This window comes from Phyllobates terribilis, unplaced genomic scaffold (assembly GCF_046119375.1).
Source record: "Phyllobates terribilis strain yellow unplaced genomic scaffold, ASM4611937v1 Scaffold_1__5_contigs__length_1240528914, whole genome shotgun sequence".
NCBI classification, from domain to species: Eukaryota; Metazoa; Chordata; class Amphibia; order Anura; family Dendrobatidae; genus Phyllobates; species Phyllobates terribilis.
Window position 1 is genome coordinate 140,842,722 of NW_027362761.1, and position 18,869 is coordinate 140,861,590.

Sequence of the window (18,869 nt, forward strand, 5' to 3'; positions counted from 1 at the left end):
CCGATAACAGAAGACAGTGGCCGGTAAGTATAATACTAGGGGCAGGGATCTTACATTAGTGACACAACTGCAGCGCTGCAATAAAAACAAATGCTGGTGTGGTTGTTTAATTTAACATTACACAAGACATTGACTGATGTCAAGTTACACTTTTTTGTGCCATGATCTACTAATGCTGCGTTATCTACATCAAGGTAGACTTTCTATATCTGTAATTAATTTTTAAATGCCTCATGTTGCCTAAAAAAATAATAAATAAAAAAAATCCTCTCTGCGGAGTGTGATTTGTCGAGTTGAAATTTCCATCCATCTTTGATGATCCAAGGACAGGACCACCAAGTCCAGGTAAGCATCAGATCAGGAGCTAAGGGGATCACAGAGGAAAAGTGATATTACTTTTGTTTTTAGGCAACCTAAAGCATTTAAACAATAATTTAGATTTCCTGCAAAGCCTCTTTAAAGAATTTCATATGAGTGATTAAAGAGGTTGTCCATTACTAGGACAACCCATTCTTAAACTAAATGTTTGGCCCGATAAAATAAAAAAACTATACTCATCTGTCTTCGGACAAACCAAACATGAAGATGAAGTCTGGACTGCAGCTGATCCCGGGCTTCCTCTTCATGTGCAGTTTATCCGAAGGCAAGGACAGTGACGCCAGCGCTGATTGGGCGCCAGGCATCTCGTGTCATTCCACCACATCACGGCCCCGGGACAGCAAGTGCCAACACCATTGGGATGGAGCCAACATGAGAAGTGAGTATAGGTTTGTATTATCGGGGCCAAATATTTAGTTTAAGAAGGGGTTGTCCTAGTAGTGGACAACCCCTTTAAGCATTCTGTACAAAATTCAGCTTTGCGCTATAAGGAAAAAATAATACACTCTTAAATATTTGTCTTCCCAGGCAAATTTATTTCAGACCACTTCACGCAGAAGGATCTGAACATGAAGTTCTTACTGTATATAATAAATCCATCAGTTAATGTCTATGAAGATTCAGTAGAGTTCACAGTAACAGATCTATCTGGGAACAAAGCTGAACCTCAAAGGTAAGTGGATAAAACATAAATATAGATGTGGTAAAGTCTACATATACAAGCCTCCTATAGCATGTAAGGGTTTAATTTAGCATCCCACATGGCCTAGGGCAAAAAAGTTTAGCTTCTTAGGTAGTCCAGGGTAGTTGAGGAGTTAATGTCAGTTTTCATGGTGGTTCAGGGTAGTGGCTCGGTAGCCTATTTCTGTATATTGGTTAATGCCCAATATCTTTGTTGAAATTCCCAGCCCAAGTTCTACAATACAGACCTACAGATCTTTACAGCAACATGGAGATCATATAATAGGTTCCATTCACGTGGACAGCAAGATGGACTTCAAGTTTATTGTTCCAAAAGTGTCTGTTAGGTGTGTCCACCGTTATCCTCTATAATTTTTATACTTTTGGCCTTCAAGGGTATAAATAAAGTACATATTTTCTATGGGTGCAGTGTACGACAAAGTGACATTTTGACATCTTTTTGTACTAATCGTAAGTAAGGGATATTGTAGTACTTTGTGCTATTGTGTATGTTCAGCTATATGGTCATTATAATCAAAGCCAAAGCAGATGTATCCAAGCATAATGTTTTTACTCAGCTTTTCTTTGACTCTATCAGTAGCAAAAAAAAAGTCTTCCATTAAAATGTTATCATATTATTAATTTCCAATAATTCTAAAAAAAAATGTAATCTATCAAAACGGATGCCAAGTGTATGCACCTATGTGCCCTTTTTTGACAGATCAATGCAAAAGAGAATTTTGTTGTCATATGGGTGCAGATAAGGTTACATTTGCACAATGTTTGTAAATGTTTGACGGTATACAGTGGGGAAAATGAGTATTTGATACACTGCCGATTTTGCAAGTTTTCCCACGTACAAAGAATGGAGAGGTCTGTAATTTCTAAACGTAGGTACACTTCAACTGTGAGAGATAAAATCTAAAAATAAAAACCAGAAAATCACATTGTATGATTTTTAAATAATTATATTGCATTTTATTGCATGAAATAAGTATTTGATCATCTACCAACCAGCAAGAATTCAGACCTGTTAGTTTTTACTTTAAGAAGCCCTCATACTCTGCACTCATTACCTGGATTAATTGCACCTGTTTGAACTTGTTACCTGTATAAAAGACACCTGTCCACACACTCAATTAATCACACTCCAACCTCCCCACCATGGCCAAGACCAAAGAGCTGTCTAAGGACACCAGGGACAAAATTGTAGACCTGCACAAGGCTGGGATGGGCTACAGGATAATAGTCAAGCAGCTTGGTGAGAAGGCAACAACTGTTGGCACAATTATTAGAAAATGGAAGAAACACAAGATGACTGTGCATCTTCCTCGGTCTGGGGCTCCATGCAAGATCTCACCTCGTGGGATAAAAATGATTCTGAGAAATGTCAGGAATCAGCCTAGAACTACATGGGAGGACCTGGTCAATGACCTGAAGAAAGCTGGGACCACAGTCTTAAACATTACCGCTAGTAACACACTAGACCGTCATGGATTAAAATCCTGCAGGGCACGCAAGGTCCCCCTGCTCACGCGAGCACATGTCCAGGCCTTTTGAAGTTCGCTAGTGACCATCTGGATGATCCAGAAGAGGCATGGGAGAAGGTCCTGTGGTCAGATGAGACCAAAGCTGAAGTTTTTGGTATCAACTCCACTCGCCATCTTTGGAGGAAGAAGACGTATGAGTACAACCCAAAGAACACCGTCCAAACCGTGAAGCATGGTGGGGGAAACATCATACTTTGGGGGTGCGTTTCTGCAAAGGGGACAGGATAACTGCACCGTATTGAAGAGAGGATGGATGGGGTCATGTATCGAGAGATTTTGGCCAACAACCTCCTTCCCTCAGTAAGAGCATTGAAGATGGGTCATGTCTGGGCCTTCCAGCATGACAATGACGCAAAACACACAGCCAGGGCAACTTAGGTGTGGCTCTGTAAGAAGCCTTTCAAGGTCCTGGAGTGGCCTAGCCAGTCTCCAGATCCGAACCCAATAGAAAATCTTTGGAAGGAGCTGAAACTCAATGGTGCTCAGCAACAGCCCTGAAACCTAAAAGATCTGGAAAGATCTGTATGGAAGAGTGGGCCAAAATCCCTGCCTCAGTGTGTACAAACTTGGTCAAGAACTACTGGAAAGGTCTGATCTCTATAATTGCAAACAAAGGTTTCTGTATCAAATATTAAGTTCTGTTTTTCTATTGTATCAAATATTTATTTCATGCAATAAAATGCTAATTAATTATGTAAAAATCATACAATGTGATTTTCTGGATTTTCTGGATTTTTTTAAGATTTTGTCTCTCACAGTTGAAGTGTATCTATGATAAAAATTACAGACCTCTCCATTCTTTGTAGGTGGGAAAACTTACAAAATCGTCAGTGTATCAAATACTTATTTTCCCCACTGTATATTTGAATCAGACATGTAGGGCTGAATTACCTGATTTTGTCCAATATTATATAGTGTAAAATGTAAGACTAGAAGTCCTAAAATGAGCCAAATTTATCACACTGGCTCAGACGGGATGAGAAATTTGGTGCTTCCTTAAAGGGAAGCTGTCAAGGGTAAAAACACTATTAACCTGCAAATATGGGGTTAATCTGCAGGTTAATAGTGTTCTGAACCTGCCCGGCGGAAATGAACTTTATTCCTCCCGATAGCGTTCTGGTTTTAGTCACTGGGGAGTGGCCGGCACGGGTTCAGTCACTGCTCTGTGTATAGAGAGCAGTGGCTGTAATTGTGCCCCCGGCAGTCACTGACAGCAGTTCAGCATTAAGGTCTGCTGTCAGCCAGTGCCGCCGCTATCTATACGCACAGCGGTGACTGAACCCGGGGACCGGGGAGAGTCAGTGGATGTTGTATACCTTGACTTCTCCAAAGCGTTTGATACCGTGCCACACAAAAGGTTGGTATATAAAATGAGAATGCTTGGTCTGGGGGATAATGTGTGCAAGTGGGTAAATAGCTGGCTGAGTGATAGAAAGCAGAGGGAGGTTATCAATGGAGTAAGCTCAGGGTGTGTCAGGGTTACTAGCGGGGTGCCTCAAGGGTCTGTCTTGGGCCCTATATTATTTAATATATTTATTAATGATCTAGTGGAAGGGTTGCATAGTAAAATAGCAATATTTGCAGATGATACTAAACTTTGTAAAGTAGTTAATACAGATGAGGATAGGGCACAGCTACAGGAGGATTTAAATAAATTGGGGAGTTGGGCCAAAAAATGGCAAATGGGGTTCAATGCCGATAAATGTAAGGTCATGCACATGGGAAAGAAAAACAGCAGTCACCCATACATATTAAATGGGAAACCATTGGGGAAATCTGACATGGAGAAGGACCTGGGCGTCTTGGTTAATAGCAAATTAAATTGGAGTGCCCAGTGTCAGGCAGCAGCTGCGAAGGCAAATAGAGTCATGACATGCATCAGAAGAGGAATAGGGGCATATGATGAGAACATTGTTCTTCCTCTGTATAAAGCGCTGGTAAGGCCGCACTTAGAATATTGTGCACAGTTCTGGGCTCCGGTGCTCAGGAAAGACATATTGGAGTTAGAGAGGGTACAAAGGAGGGCGACTAAGGTTATAAAGGGAATGGAGGGACTAGAATACCCAGAGAGGTTGTCAAAATTAGGCCTATTTACGTTGGAAAAGAGAAGGCTTAGGGGAGACCTCATAAACATGTATAAATACATCAGGGGGCAGTACAGAGATCTCTCCCATGACCTGTTTATACCAAGGATGGTGACAAAGACGAGGGGGCACACTATGCGTCTGGAGGAAAGGAGGTTCCTGCACCAGCATAGAAGGGGATTCTTTACGGTAAGAACCGTGAGACTCTGGAACTCTCTGGGAGAGGAAGTGGTGATGTCCAACTCACTTAATGAGTTCAAGAGAGGCCTGGACGCCTTTCTTGAGAACAATAAAATTACATCTTACGCTTAGTGATAGTTAATTAATCCAGGGATTTAATCTGACTGCCAGATTGGTGTCGGGAAGTGAATTTTTCCTCAATGATGTAAATTGGCCTATACCGCATGTTTTTTTTTTTTTGCCTTCCCCTGGATCAACGCTGCAGAATAGCTGCAGTGCACAAGAAATAGGCTGAACTGGATGGACGCTTGTCTTTTTTCGGCCTTATAAACTATGTAACTATGTAACTATGTAACCCGCGCCGGCGCCATCGCTATGACTGACACTACCGGGAGGAATAAAGTTAATTTCCTCCCGGCAGTGGGACTCTAAGTGCAGGCACACGGGCAGGTTCATAACACTATTAACCTGCAGATTAACCCCATATTTGCAGGTTAATAGCATTTTTTCATGTGACAGGTTCCCTTTAAACAGTTTTTTTGGTATGCTTAAGTTTTGCCAATTTGTGGAAACATTTTGGTGCATATTATCACATCACACCACAACCAGTTCCCCTGAAGGCATGACCACTTGCTGGGGACCTTGATTACATAGTATACAGATAGAGGATAATAATCATCTTTATTTTTATATAGCGCCATTAATTCCACAGCGCTTTACATACATTATTATAGCTGTCTCCATTGGGGACTCAGAATCTACATTCCCTATCAGTACGTCTTTGTAGTGTGGGAGGAAACTGGAGAACCCGGAGGAAACCCACGCAAACACGTGGAGAACATATAAACTCCTTGCAGATGTTGACCTTGATGGGATTTGAACCCAAGGCTGCAGTGCTAACCACTGAGCCACCGTGCCGCTCTAGGATTTCTTGCACTAGACACCCTCTTCAACCAAAAAAAAAATCCTTACTTACCTGGCCCAGACAGTCTTCTTGCTTATATCCTTGGTTATGCTGCTGACTTCTCAAGCCAGCAGTCCACATTCGTAATATTAGAAGGAAGTACAAAATAACAATTTCTGCCAATTATATTTTTACAGGAAAAACTCTAGTCTTTAGCTATGCTTTTTCAAATGTTTGTCAATACAGATAATGGTAAATATGGTGGACATATATTAAAATATCATCGTTGGCATCCAATGGCCCCATAGCAATCTGTGCATGCTGTCTAACATACATTATTTCTTTATTTTACTCCCTTATATTAATTCCACAGCGCTTTACAGACATTATCGGCACTGCATTTTTTACACACCTGCCTACAACTTTTGCACACTACTGTATGTCCATATATCTTTTTTTACTGTATAAAAATCATGGTGTGACTTAAGCTTTGCACATTAGCATGAATGTAACAGATTAATATTACAAATTATACTTTACACCAGACGGGTAGAAAATCATTTGACCTTTTTTGGCTACTTCATACTCACTGCAAAGTAATATGAACATTGTAGATCAATGAGATTTAAGTATTATGTGATGTGCTTAATCCACTAAAGCCATCACTAAAAATAGATCTGTAAATTGTTTTAATATTTGCTACATGCTGTGAAATCCGTATCCAGCTGAGATACTTAGCAATGTCGCATTTCACCAGTAGATGTCCTTCTTGTCCTATGCTTCAGGGCTACAGTACCGGAAAGGCAAGCCGCTAACACTGATTACAGACATATCTTCTAACTTATGACCTTTAAGAAATACGTTTTTTGCTATAAAGTTTCAAATGTGAATGATACTTTAAGAATCCGTATCATACATTTTCTATTCTGTATGTACAAAGTTGCTCATTCATTGAGCATGGAAAAAAAATATTTCAAGATCAGGACTAAAAAATACCAAAATAAATAATCTTTCTTATCATACATGTTAAATGTTTATTCCAAGTATAAGTTATAGCATAAAGATAAAAATGAGTATTTTAAATAAAATACACATGGTGTATTATTGAGGCCTGGTTTATCCAGAATTGAAATATGAAAATAAAATGGGCCACTATATTGCTTGCGTATTTTTGTTAGTATTTTGCACTATTACTTGTAACTTAAAATTAGGAGTTGTTCCAAAATATGGTAGGAGATGAAAATCTTTACATTAAAACTTTTATCTATGTTTGTTCCACACCTGGTTCTGGCTTACAAAGTCCAATGGTCCTTTATTGTTTGTCAAGAAATCTAATACTGAAAATCTTAGTAAGTCCCGATTCAGATGAGAATATAAAAAATTATCCAATTTTCATCCATAAAAACTAGACGATTATCATTTGTATTGTCATCCGTATTCCATTCGTTTACCACCAGTGTGTCCATAAGTCCATGTTTTTCTTCCATATGGCACTTGTTTTTATAGATAAGCAGAAAGTAACATTTACAAGACCAAATACAGATGGATAGTACATGGGCATGGAGAAGGGTGAATATGCATTCTCTTTAGTAGCGGGCACGGAGGATTGCGGAGCAGCAGCGGTAGCTGCGGTGCTGCTGACACTGTGCGCACACTATTAAAGAACAGGGATATTCACTCCTCTCCACTACCATAGTCCCGGCGTGGAGAGGAGTGAATATCCCCGCAGCTCACCTTGGCGTCTGAGGGCACACGGCAGTGACGTCATGCACTGCTCAGATGCGGAGGAGAGCTTGCTGGCAGAACAGGAGCAGCGCTGGAGTAGAGGGAAGAAAGGTGAGTAGAAGTGTTTATTTTTTTTAATGTGTGCAGTGATGGGGGGCCATGCATACCAGGATAGGGGGCCATGCATACCAGGATTGGGATGAGGGGTGCCATGCATACCAGGATTGGGATGAGGGGTGCCATGCATACCAGGATTGGGATGAGGGGTGCCATGCATACCAGGATTGGGGATGAGGGGTGCCATGCATACCAGGATAGGGGGCCATGCATACCAGGATTGGGATGAGGGGTGCCATGCATACCATGATTGGGATGAGGGGTGCCATGCATACCAGGATTGGGGATGAGGGGTGCCATGCATACCAGGACTGGGATGAGGGGTGCATGCATATCAGGATTAGGCATGAGGGGTGCTGTGCATACCAGGATTGGTACGAGGGGTGCCATGCATACCAGGATTGGGGATGAGGGGTGCTATGCATACCAGGATTGGGTGAGGGGTGCCATGCATACCAGGATTGGGGATGAGGGGACCATGCATACCAAGATTGGGATGGGGGGTGCCATGCATACCAGGAATGGGGATGAGGGGGCCATGCATACCAGGATTGGGATGAGGGGTGCCATGAATACCAGTATTGGGGATGAGGGGTGCAATACATACCAGGATTGGGGATGATGGGGCCATGTATACCAGGATTGGGGATGAGGGGTGCCATGCATACCAGGATTGGGGATGAGAAGGCCATGCATACCAGGATTGGTGATGAGGGGGCCATACATACCAGAATTGGTGATGAGTCGGCAATACTTACCAGGATGGAGAAATTTACCAGTAGCTGCTGCATTTCCCACCCAGGGCTTATACTTGAGTCAATAAGTTTTCCCAGTTTTTGTGGTAAAATTAGGTGCCTTGGCTTATATTTGGGTCGGCTTATACGGTAGATATGAGATAGATAGATTGATTTTTGTTTATTGAATTTTGATAGATAGATATATGGATGATAGATAGATACATAGAAGTGATTATTCACATATGTTTTATAATTGTCAATTAAGGTTTTTTGCCACACTATGTTAATACCAATGAAATATTGTCCTGTTATGATTCTTTTACAATCTACACATGGCTTTTTATTAATCACAGCTTTTTTTATTGCATTATAATGGATGTGATCAGCATATTGCACTTTATTTCTATGATTACCGTTGTAATAGATGCAACCATATAGGGTAGAAAATGCACTTGTATATTGCTGGAGAAAGGTTCTCACTTTTTGAACCAAAGTGTCGACCCTACAATTGTCTATGATTTTTCTATGATTCTAATTGATGATCTGCCTCCATTTTTTTTAACTTTATAGTGGAGGAATGGTAGTTGCCTTGGAGGCTTGGCACTCTTTAAAAAATTTTTTAGCTAGAGCTGTTTCATTTTTTTCTTTTTCTAGATAGATTGATAGATAAATGGATAGATAGATAATAGATAGTAGATAAATAGATAGATAGATATGGATAGATAGATAGATAGATATGGATAGATAGATAGATATGGATAGATAGATAGAATAGATAGATAGATAGATAGATAGATAGATAGATAGATAGATAGATAGATAGATAGATAGATAGATAGATAGATAGATAGATCCTCTTTTCCTTCAAGGGAGGAGGGGATTTTTAGGAGCTGGAATGGGGGGGGGATAAATTCTTTTTTTTTTTAATTTTCAGACAGATATTATAAAACAAATTATTGAGTAAAAAGTATAAAAAAGAGAAGAATCAAAGCAAGCACTATTTCTTACACTCCTGTGGTTGCAAATCCCTTAGTCATGAGCCAGCAACCATCCGTATAGATATCCAAAGAATGCTGGCAGCACCCCAATAGGTTTCAACACATTAAATCAAGTTTGAATGATCTGTGTGAACAATGGCAACGTTTCAGTAGAAATGGACGTTCGTCAGACTTGACAGGCTCATTTGAGGCCAAAAGTGGCTGCTGTTCACATCGACCACTAAAAATGAGTTACCGTAAAACATACTGAAAAATGTTGCTGCCTGTCTTTTTTGGATCGATAGACAAATAAACAGATAAATACAGAGACAGATAAAAAGTCCAAATGTTGGCCTGAAATGTCTCTTTTTGGCTATTTTGGAGCGCTCAGGTTGGGATTAGTATTACCGTGGGCCATGGAGCGGGTTGCAGGGCCTGCACCCTCCATTTAGCCGGAGTGCTGCTTCATCTCAGCATTATTACATACATGTATAGACAGATACAGACGGATAAATAGATACACAGATATGTATAGATATATACAGATCAGCCAGCATGAGCGTACGTGTCACCTGCAATAATTACCTCACTGGGTTCTTTTCATTTTTCACAGCTTGGAAATAAAATGGTGTGGCATTGAGTTGCTCCAGGCCATGTATGAGGTGTGTGAGACAGAAGCCCTGGTGTCTTTGAAGATGACACGCCGGGGTTACTCCGCAGACTCTGCTTTTATTTCACTACAGGTAAGAGACAAAAGAGTTCCTTCATCTGCTGATACGAGACGCACACTCGGGCGGCAGGCTCTCATCGCATCATTAAGTATTCTGTTTGCTGAAACTATATGGAAGCTTATTGATAGTAAAACTTTTAGGTCGGGCTCACATGATGCGTGCGCTTTGGCCATGATTTAAGAAGAAAAAAAAAAAGTGTCCAAGCTGCAGCATTTTTACAGCGATTTTAGAAAATCTAAAAATACCGCAGACTTGTCTCAATATTGGAAAACATTGGCAAACATGCGCTGCAGCAGCAATGTGCACACCCAGCATAGACCTTCCCCAACATTACCCTGACTAACTTATCACAGCATCATCTCACTTTAGATTCAAGAGGGTTTTTCAGAATGTAATCTGGCGATCAGGTGATATAATGGAAGTGATATGGAAATGCAGTCATTAAAAAGTCCAGTTCTTCAAATTCTCTCTCTAAGATCCACTCCTGTCAGTATAACATGACATAATAAGGCAAAGTACCGTACGTAGCAGACAATGGACACTGGATTTTCAAATTATTTTGTTCCCATTCACATGTAAAAAACTATAAATATCCAAGCACCTGTAGGAGAGATAGCCAATAGCTGCCATGTCTGACTCAGGACTATTGCACTATGCCCAAAAAAAGTGGACAGCAAAAATATATAGAAACTGATATCATCTTTATAAAAGAATAATAAAACCATTATATATATTATGTGCATACATCAGCACTAGGGGAGTAGTGATATTGTGGGATAAAAAGTGAGAAAATTGGGGTAAAACCTGCAAATACAAATGACTGGCCTAATTCTCTATAAAGTAAATAGTAAGCCCCCGCTATCACTTACTATACAGTATACTAACTCACCTAGCAATGGGGTAATGATAGCAAAACAATCAGAAATTGTAGTTAGAATATCAATACAGACCCTGTGAGAGTGAAAAACCCTGATGCACATTTCACCTAGTTTGATCACAAGGGAATATCTGACATATGTCAAAACTGCAAGATTTTGATTAACTTGATCACATATTCCCCAATGACCAAGCTAGACGAAACGTCCGTCGAGGTGTTTCACACCCCACAGGCTCTGAATCCATACTCTACTATTTTGCATTTCTGATTGTTTTGCTAGCATTAACCTAACTATCTCCTGTGCTAGGTGACTTGTGTATACTGTTTAGTATGTGTTAGAAGGTGCTCACCTTATAGAGCATTAGGCCAATTATTTCTATTATCCCCACTAGTTCTCATAGTCACCTGCCTAACTTCTGTTATATGCACATAATATAAAACCCGGGATGGACAGGAGTAGTTTGTAATGTAATTTAATTTAATTTAATCTTCTGTATATGCGTTGTTTATCGTATTACAACCCTTTAGTGGTTTCATTTGTATAATTCTCCAAATTTTATGTACCATAATTTTTTCATTATTATTATTATTCAATAAAGATAAGATCATTTGTATATATTTTTGTTGTCCAATTTGTTTTTTGGTCCAGCTCATCCTCTTCTAGTCTACTATACAGTAAGTACAAATCATTGTAGAATTTACATGAATATTACCCAGCACACAAGGCAAGTAAGGATCTACAACAAAAGTAGGACTAATTCATTGTTTTCATTCAAAAGGTGAATGGAGTAAGTGCCGTGGATGGAAAAGATTTTTCTACAAGTCCTTCAAGACTTATCCAGTTTGATCCAGGTACAATCTTCTTCCTTGGCCACTCTGAGGGCATAGTTCTAGCTTAATCTTCCATATTATATATACAGTATAAAAATGTAAATTTTCATTGATGTCTGTAAAAAATATTTGTACAATATGATGTGTGAGGCCACATAGGAGTCTTTTTAGCAGCTGTAGTGTGTATTATAATATTCTGTTCCAGCAAAATGATAAAATACATAAGTCAGATGCTCCTGATGTTCCTTATGAAAGGATAAGGATTAGTGATGAGCGAGCATGCTCATTGCTCGAGATTTACGAGCATGCTCGAGAAGCACCTATTATCTTCAGCGTGCTCGGGGGTTACGTTTTCGTCGCTCCGTGAACATGATTTGCGACTGTTTGACAGCTTTAATACATGTGAGGAATGCCTGTTTTTCCAGCATTCCTCAAACGTATTAAAGCTGTCCAACAGTTGCAAATCATGTTCACGGAGCGACGAAAACTTAACCCCCGAGCACACTGAAGATAATATGTACTCGTCCGAGCATGCTCGTAAATCTCGAGCAACGAGCATGCTCGCTCATCACTAATAAGGATGTTTCATATCAATTAATTGTTGGTGAAAATGAACCCCCCAACTCTTCAAAAGAAGGTTCTGCAGCAGCTGCATTATGGACTATAGGGAAATAGTACCACTTACTTAACAAAGTTAGGCTTCATCGGAGAGTTACATGATTTGAAAAACTTGGTCACAGATCCTCATAGATGCCTATGATGCTTTTAGCTTGGATCATTAAAGGGTTTGTCCCTTTTCACCTAACTTTCGCCCATAGACTCAGTGAGGTATGAAAAAAACAAACTGGTCTTTAATCACCATCCCTGGGTCCAGAGTTGTGTCTCTGCCAATGCCACAGTCTTTATTGATTGCCTGCAGCAATGACATCACGTCTACAGCGCTACAGGCAGTCACTGAGCTGAGTGGCTGTGCCGTCTATACCTGTGAGCAAAAGTAAAGCTCAGTTTGTTTGTTTTTTTATACACCACTAAGCTTATGGGTTAAAGTTAGTTGAGAGAAGACAACTCCTTTAAGTGTATGGCCTAAAATGAGGCCTGAAGTGGTCATCCTCCGTTCTGTGCTGTTTACCTGAAGACTGAGCTGACGCATAAGTTGTCTAAAATGAAGACTTTTTGAAGCATTGGGTGGTCATGGTGGGGACGGTGGGCTTCAAACATCTAAAAAAGCAGGGTTTAAGATATTCTGTAAATGTGCACAACCTCTTGGAAGCGATGACTACAGTTAATGTTCATGAATGTGAACCAGAGACCTAAAACAGTTTGGGAACTGTTAGAAACATAATAATATACTTATCTTATGTCTGCAAATTTATGTGTAAGCCCTTGTTTATCTAAACAGCAGGGGACTAATGTGCTAAAACAAAGCGTTATCTTACTTACATTATACTTAATTAATTAGTGATTTGCTGAAAGGATTTGGCATGTTTTTACATTTCTCAAACCTTACAAGTTGGGAGCCTTTGCTTTTGCCTGCCAACAGCGAGACTTTCTGTTCACTTCACAAGACAGAATTATCACTTTGGCTTTTGCACAGTTACTTTTACTTGGGGCGTACAGTTATAGTAATAAAATTGGGACAACCATGTAATTACTGAAGTAAGATGGGGTGCCATAGGAGTTGAATATAAGTATTCATTAGTTTTTGTCATTAGGAATCTTTATTCCTTACTACTAGAAGAATGTGGTATAATCACACATAGGTGCACAGACCCTTTGAAAACTACTGCAACTTCCTTTGGAAGTTTTAATTATGGCAAGCAGTGATTTGGAAAACCATGAAACACTTCAAAATATATTTGAAAAGAAGTGAGGACAATATCTGGAGTCTACTGACATTGGGCCCCGCAATATAAGCACCGAGTTAGGCGCCACATGTCAGATTGGGCATGTGCCTGTGAAGTGTATGCCAGCTGATGTGGGCAGGATCCCCTGTTGGGATGTAGTGTAGGTAGAGGAGCTGAGGCAGAGACTGTGCCCATCAGCTGTCCAGAGAGCCAATGCAGTGAGGAATAACTGCAGCTTGTTAGGTAAAAGGAACCTACCAATAGGTTTTTAGACCCAAAATTAACATCATCGCAGTAAAGTACCTATAATGGTCATTACTTCCATACCTTTATATTACCAATATGTGTCTCCGTTCTCATGTAAGCCATTGGCAAATCTTATGCAAATGAGTTTGCAAGTGCAGGGGGTGGTCTCCAGCATATCCAGCCTCCTGAAAGTGATTGACAGGTCACTCTTCTGTGTGACCTGCTTCCTTGTCTGACATATCATGCAGCCGCTGTCATTTTAGGGGCAACGCATGCATAGTAACATCCTAATAATGTTGCGAGAGCTGGAATATTCATCTGCACATACGCCTCCCCCGGGAATGACGGCACCTAGGCAAGATGTCAGTCTCTGTGACCTGCTCCCCAGCCTGAGATCTTGCACAGGTGCCATTATTCCCAGGGGCAGAGTGGAATGACTGAAGAGAAAAATGTTTTGTCACCCATTAGCAGAAGGCCGGCACCGGGAGAAGAAAGAAGCTGGGTTCCCTTTAAGAGCAGAGTGCTGTTGGTAAAATTAGCTATTAGGAGTCCTTTAGTAATGGGAGCTGTGTTGTCTTCCTGACAGTAGAAGAGTGAGGAGGTTCCATATGCTGAGCCCAGATATAAAAATAGAGGCACATGGGAAACAATGTAGAAGTTGTGAAGAATCATAAAGGTATGAGGCTGCCTGTGTCATATAAAATCCTCCAAAGAGACTTTAAGGCCCACTAGAAGTGCCTCCATGCCCCACCCATCATTAAGACATATAAAAAATGATCAAAGGGACTATGCATTCAAATTGCATGTTTCATGTCAGACTCAGACTTCTGTATGTGAGATGTGACCCCAGCCTCTAGATTGGTGAGTGGTTTTTCAAGAACTCAAGGGACTGGCTAGCACTGCAAGGGTGGAGCTGTGGATGACTCAAGACGTGAAAAGAAGTATGACCTGGATGAGGCAGGTAAAGTGAGGAGTCCTTCACGTGATAGGAGTCCAAGACATGTGGTGAGGAGTTTCCTGGCATGGTGCTATTTGTGAGGCCTAGCAGGTTGGAGAGAAAAGTCTCCACACATGGGATAGAGAAATGTAAGAGAATGGGAGATAGAACGCTCGCAAACTGCAAGGTGAGGACAACCTGTGCCTGATCAGAAACTGGTGAAGTGATTTGCCTCTTCGTAAGAAGCATTATGTATCTGTGCCTGAAATTGAGCAGGATTAGTGAAGCCTATGTGCCCCAACTAAGTGAAATTTCATGAACTGTATTTATCTTCTGTTTGCCAAATTTCCATTGTTCTATTTTATACCAGGTGTTGTCCGCTAGTCTTTACTGCAACATACCTCTGCGGGGTGGTTACTTCTGAGACCCTTGCCTAACTTAATCATTTTTATTGAGGTTTCAATAAGTGCCAAATGTTTAATAATTTAGGAAGGTCTCTCTCAAACACTATGTGACAGCATGCTAGTCCCAAATGGGGCTGTTAGAAATGTATGCCAGTGGGACGGCTGGAGAGCCAGATGTAACACTGTAATGTTCAATTTCCATCACATAAAAAGACATCCAAGCAGATTGATTGGTAATTTGTCCAGATAAAATGATTTTCTCCTACTAATAAAAAGGTTTTTTTTTCAACTCTATACTTCCAGTATGTATTTGATGGGAAATATCTCTGACATGAAGTGGAAAAGTTTCTGTTTACTGATTTCTTAAACTTATGTACCATGTGTACTTTTGTTTGCATGGTTATTTTATTAGATATGTTAATTCATAGATATAAGTAATCCATACAACTTTATAAACAAATGATACTAGCTAATGTGTCAAGATAATAAGAGTGATAAAAGCCTCCAGGTTATATTTTGCATGGGACTTTTACAGATCTGTATGTTCAACCCAGATTCCTGCCAATGTGTCTCGATTTTTTTAAAGAATGAATATAATGGTGAAAGTAGTTGAAATACAAAAGGTGGTTTATAAATGCTGAATACTTCATCCAGCAGCCCTACTAGATGAGTGGGCATGCAACTATGAAGATCTCCTGTCAGATGTTTGGAGAGGAGACTGCTTTTACTCTTGGAGCAGATAGGCAGAAATATCCAGCGGTACAGTATACATTCGTCACTGGAGCCCAAATGTCCCTCTGTCACATAAGAAGACACTAGAATTATAAATTGCTTATGGTAGTTGGGGGGCCTATTACAGATACCACGACCCATCTTTAATGCAGGGTTGAAGAAGAGGTTTAAAGGAGTTTTCCCACGAACAAAAGTTCATTTAAATCAATATATCCTGGAATATTAATATTTTCCACACTTAGATGTATTTAAATAAAATGTTCCTGTGCTGAGATAATCTTATAAATGTGCCCCAGCTGTGTACTGTGTAATGGCTGTGTCTGACCGTGCAGGAACATGGTCTGATCATACCACATCTCCTGTGCCTGCACACACACACACACACTCACTCACTCACTCAATCACTCACACACACACTCACTCACTCAATCACTCACACACACACACACTCTCACACACACACACACACACACACACTCTCACACACACTCACTCACCATCCCCCGGCTCCCATCGTCCAGCTCCTCTCCGGTGGAGCAGTGCAGGGCGCGCACTGCGTGACGTCATACTAGCAGACACGGCTGCGCACAGGGCCGTGTCTCCTAGCAGTGACGCGGCTGGGCCAGCACAGAGCGAAGTTAACTGGTGCCATGCTTGCCCGGCCGAAGAAGAAGTAGCGGCCGTGCACCGCTGCTGGGGGAGAGGTCCGGGGCCCCCCCCGCCTCTGACTGCCGGTATGTGCCGCGGCGCCGCACATATAAATCTCTACTCATTCTTGGCTCAGATGTCCAGTAGACAGTCCTAATCAGTGACTGATAGCCATCAATGTGGATTTCAACACAGGTAATGCTGATAGGACTGCCCACTGGACCTCTAAGCCAAGAATGAGCAGGGATTTAAATGATTAAAATACAAGTTATAATTAACATTTTCCCATGATATATTTTTGCCGGAATATTAGATAGCATTTTCATTGCGACAGTTCCCTTTTAAGCTGCTATGCTCCCTCTGTGGTTGTGGCTGCAACTAGCCAACGTGTTATCTATTAAATACATGTCTATGCAGGTTATTTGGCACACAGCTCGCTGACAGCTTTAGTGATAATGCTGCAAATTTTCCGAATGTGTAGGCAATGAAGTGGGTGCGATTTTAACAAACTTCATCCACACACTGCAGAAAAATACATGAATGTATATTGACATGCTATGTGAATTTTAGAGAAAGGCTTGCAATTTGCAAAGCAACTGCTGCGAGTTAGCAATGTTTAGCCACAATTAGAAAAGCTCAAAAATATATTCAATAACACACATGCATGTATGAATAATGTCAATATATATAGTGACCTATCGGAAATGATGCATGGGAAACCAAAAGAGAGAGAAAACCGACAAAAAAAGGCCAATGATGATGGTAAAACATATATTAAGCTTTATTTGATAAAGAAATAGGTGCACATAGGGAGGGAAAACAACCAGAAAACAGGGGGCACTAATCCAAGTGTACCACATTTACTAAAATATATGGATAAGGGCAGCACGGTGGCTCAGTGTTTAGCACTGCAGCCTTGCAGCGCTGGGGTCCTGGGTTCAAATCCCACCAAGGACAACATCTGCAAGGAGTTTGTATGTTCTCCTCATGTTAGTGTGGGTTTCCTCCCACACTCCAAAGACATACTGATAGTGAATGTAGATTGTGAGCCCCAATGGGGACAGCAATGATAATGTATGTAAAGCACTGCGGAATATGTTGGCACTATATAAATAAAAAGATTATTATTAAAGATTATAATAGGAAAAAAAAGCAAAATAACCAATCCAAGGTTCACAGAGCATGCTTAAAGTTGATACAAGATTTAACAAATGCAGATAAAGGGTCATCATGTCCATTGTACAGGGATAGCATGAGGTTCAGCAGTTTAATAGTGATTTTGCTAAACATGAGGTATTATGTAAGCGTGTGTTTTTTCCTGTAAAAGGTAAGTAAAGTGCTATAGTACCTAGATACCAGGAAGAAAGGTGGCTCCCAGCATATATAATTGTGGCAAGATAATCAAATTATAGAATACAATGAGAGTAAGTATATATCTATATAAACCTTGGTAGAAGCCAGAAGACAAGGGTTACACTAGGATGCGCCCACCCCGTCACGTGTGTTGCAGCCATAGTCGGCGTGCAGCTCCAGACTATAATGAATGACCACATTTTAACACCATTTAATTTCTAGTTCTAAAATCCTTTGTGGATACATTAAATAAAAAAATACAATTCTATAAATATATATATATATATTTAAACACGGCGTGGCCCATAATGTCGCAATCACCTATAGAACAATACAATTTGAAGGGGCTGGAGTGAAGGCAACACAGGCACATCAGCTAGAATGGATATAAGTGGCAACTAGGCAATAACCAACCAATAATATCATAAAGGGAGGTTAAAACTAAGACCAGGGAATCATAATGGTACCACTCAGTCAGAGTAGACTGTATAGACCAAAATAGCACTCCATGGGCAATAGGGAGAAGATCACATCCATAAAAATGAACAAAAGCTTCCCCATAGCCACTCTGGACTTATCAGTAAAACCATACCACAGAAATATTGGTGTTATAGAACCGAAGGAACCCACATACAGTGGGGAAAATAAGTATTTGATACACTGACGATTTTGCAAGTTTTCCCACCTACTTAGAACGGAGAGGTCTGAAATAAGTATTTGATAAAATAGAAAAAAAAATTAATATTTGGTACAGAAACCCTTGTTTGCAATTAGAGGTCAAACGTTTCCTGTAGTTCTTGACCAAGTTTGCACACACTGCAGCAGAGATTTTGGCCCACTACTCCATACAGATCTTCTCCAGATCTTTCAGGTTTTGGGGCTGTCCCTGGGCAACATTGAGTTTCAGCTTCCTCCAAAGATTTTCTATTGGGT

The 18,869-nt window shown here is 40.5% G+C and overlaps 1 protein-coding gene across 1 annotated transcript in view; it reads left to right on the top strand.

Annotated features, from left to right (window-relative positions):
• FREM1 (FRAS1 related extracellular matrix 1) overlaps nucleotides 1-18,869 on the top strand; it is a 261,719-nt gene that overhangs the window by 183,957 nt on the left and 58,893 nt on the right. The window contains exons 27-29 of the mRNA XM_073667873.1: nucleotides 907-1,051; nucleotides 9,947-10,076; nucleotides 11,721-11,793. Of these exons, the coding sequence (XP_073523974.1) occupies nucleotides 907-1,051; nucleotides 9,947-10,076; nucleotides 11,721-11,793 (348 nt within the window). The remainder of the gene's footprint in view (nucleotides 1-906; nucleotides 1,052-9,946; nucleotides 10,077-11,720; nucleotides 11,794-18,869) is intronic.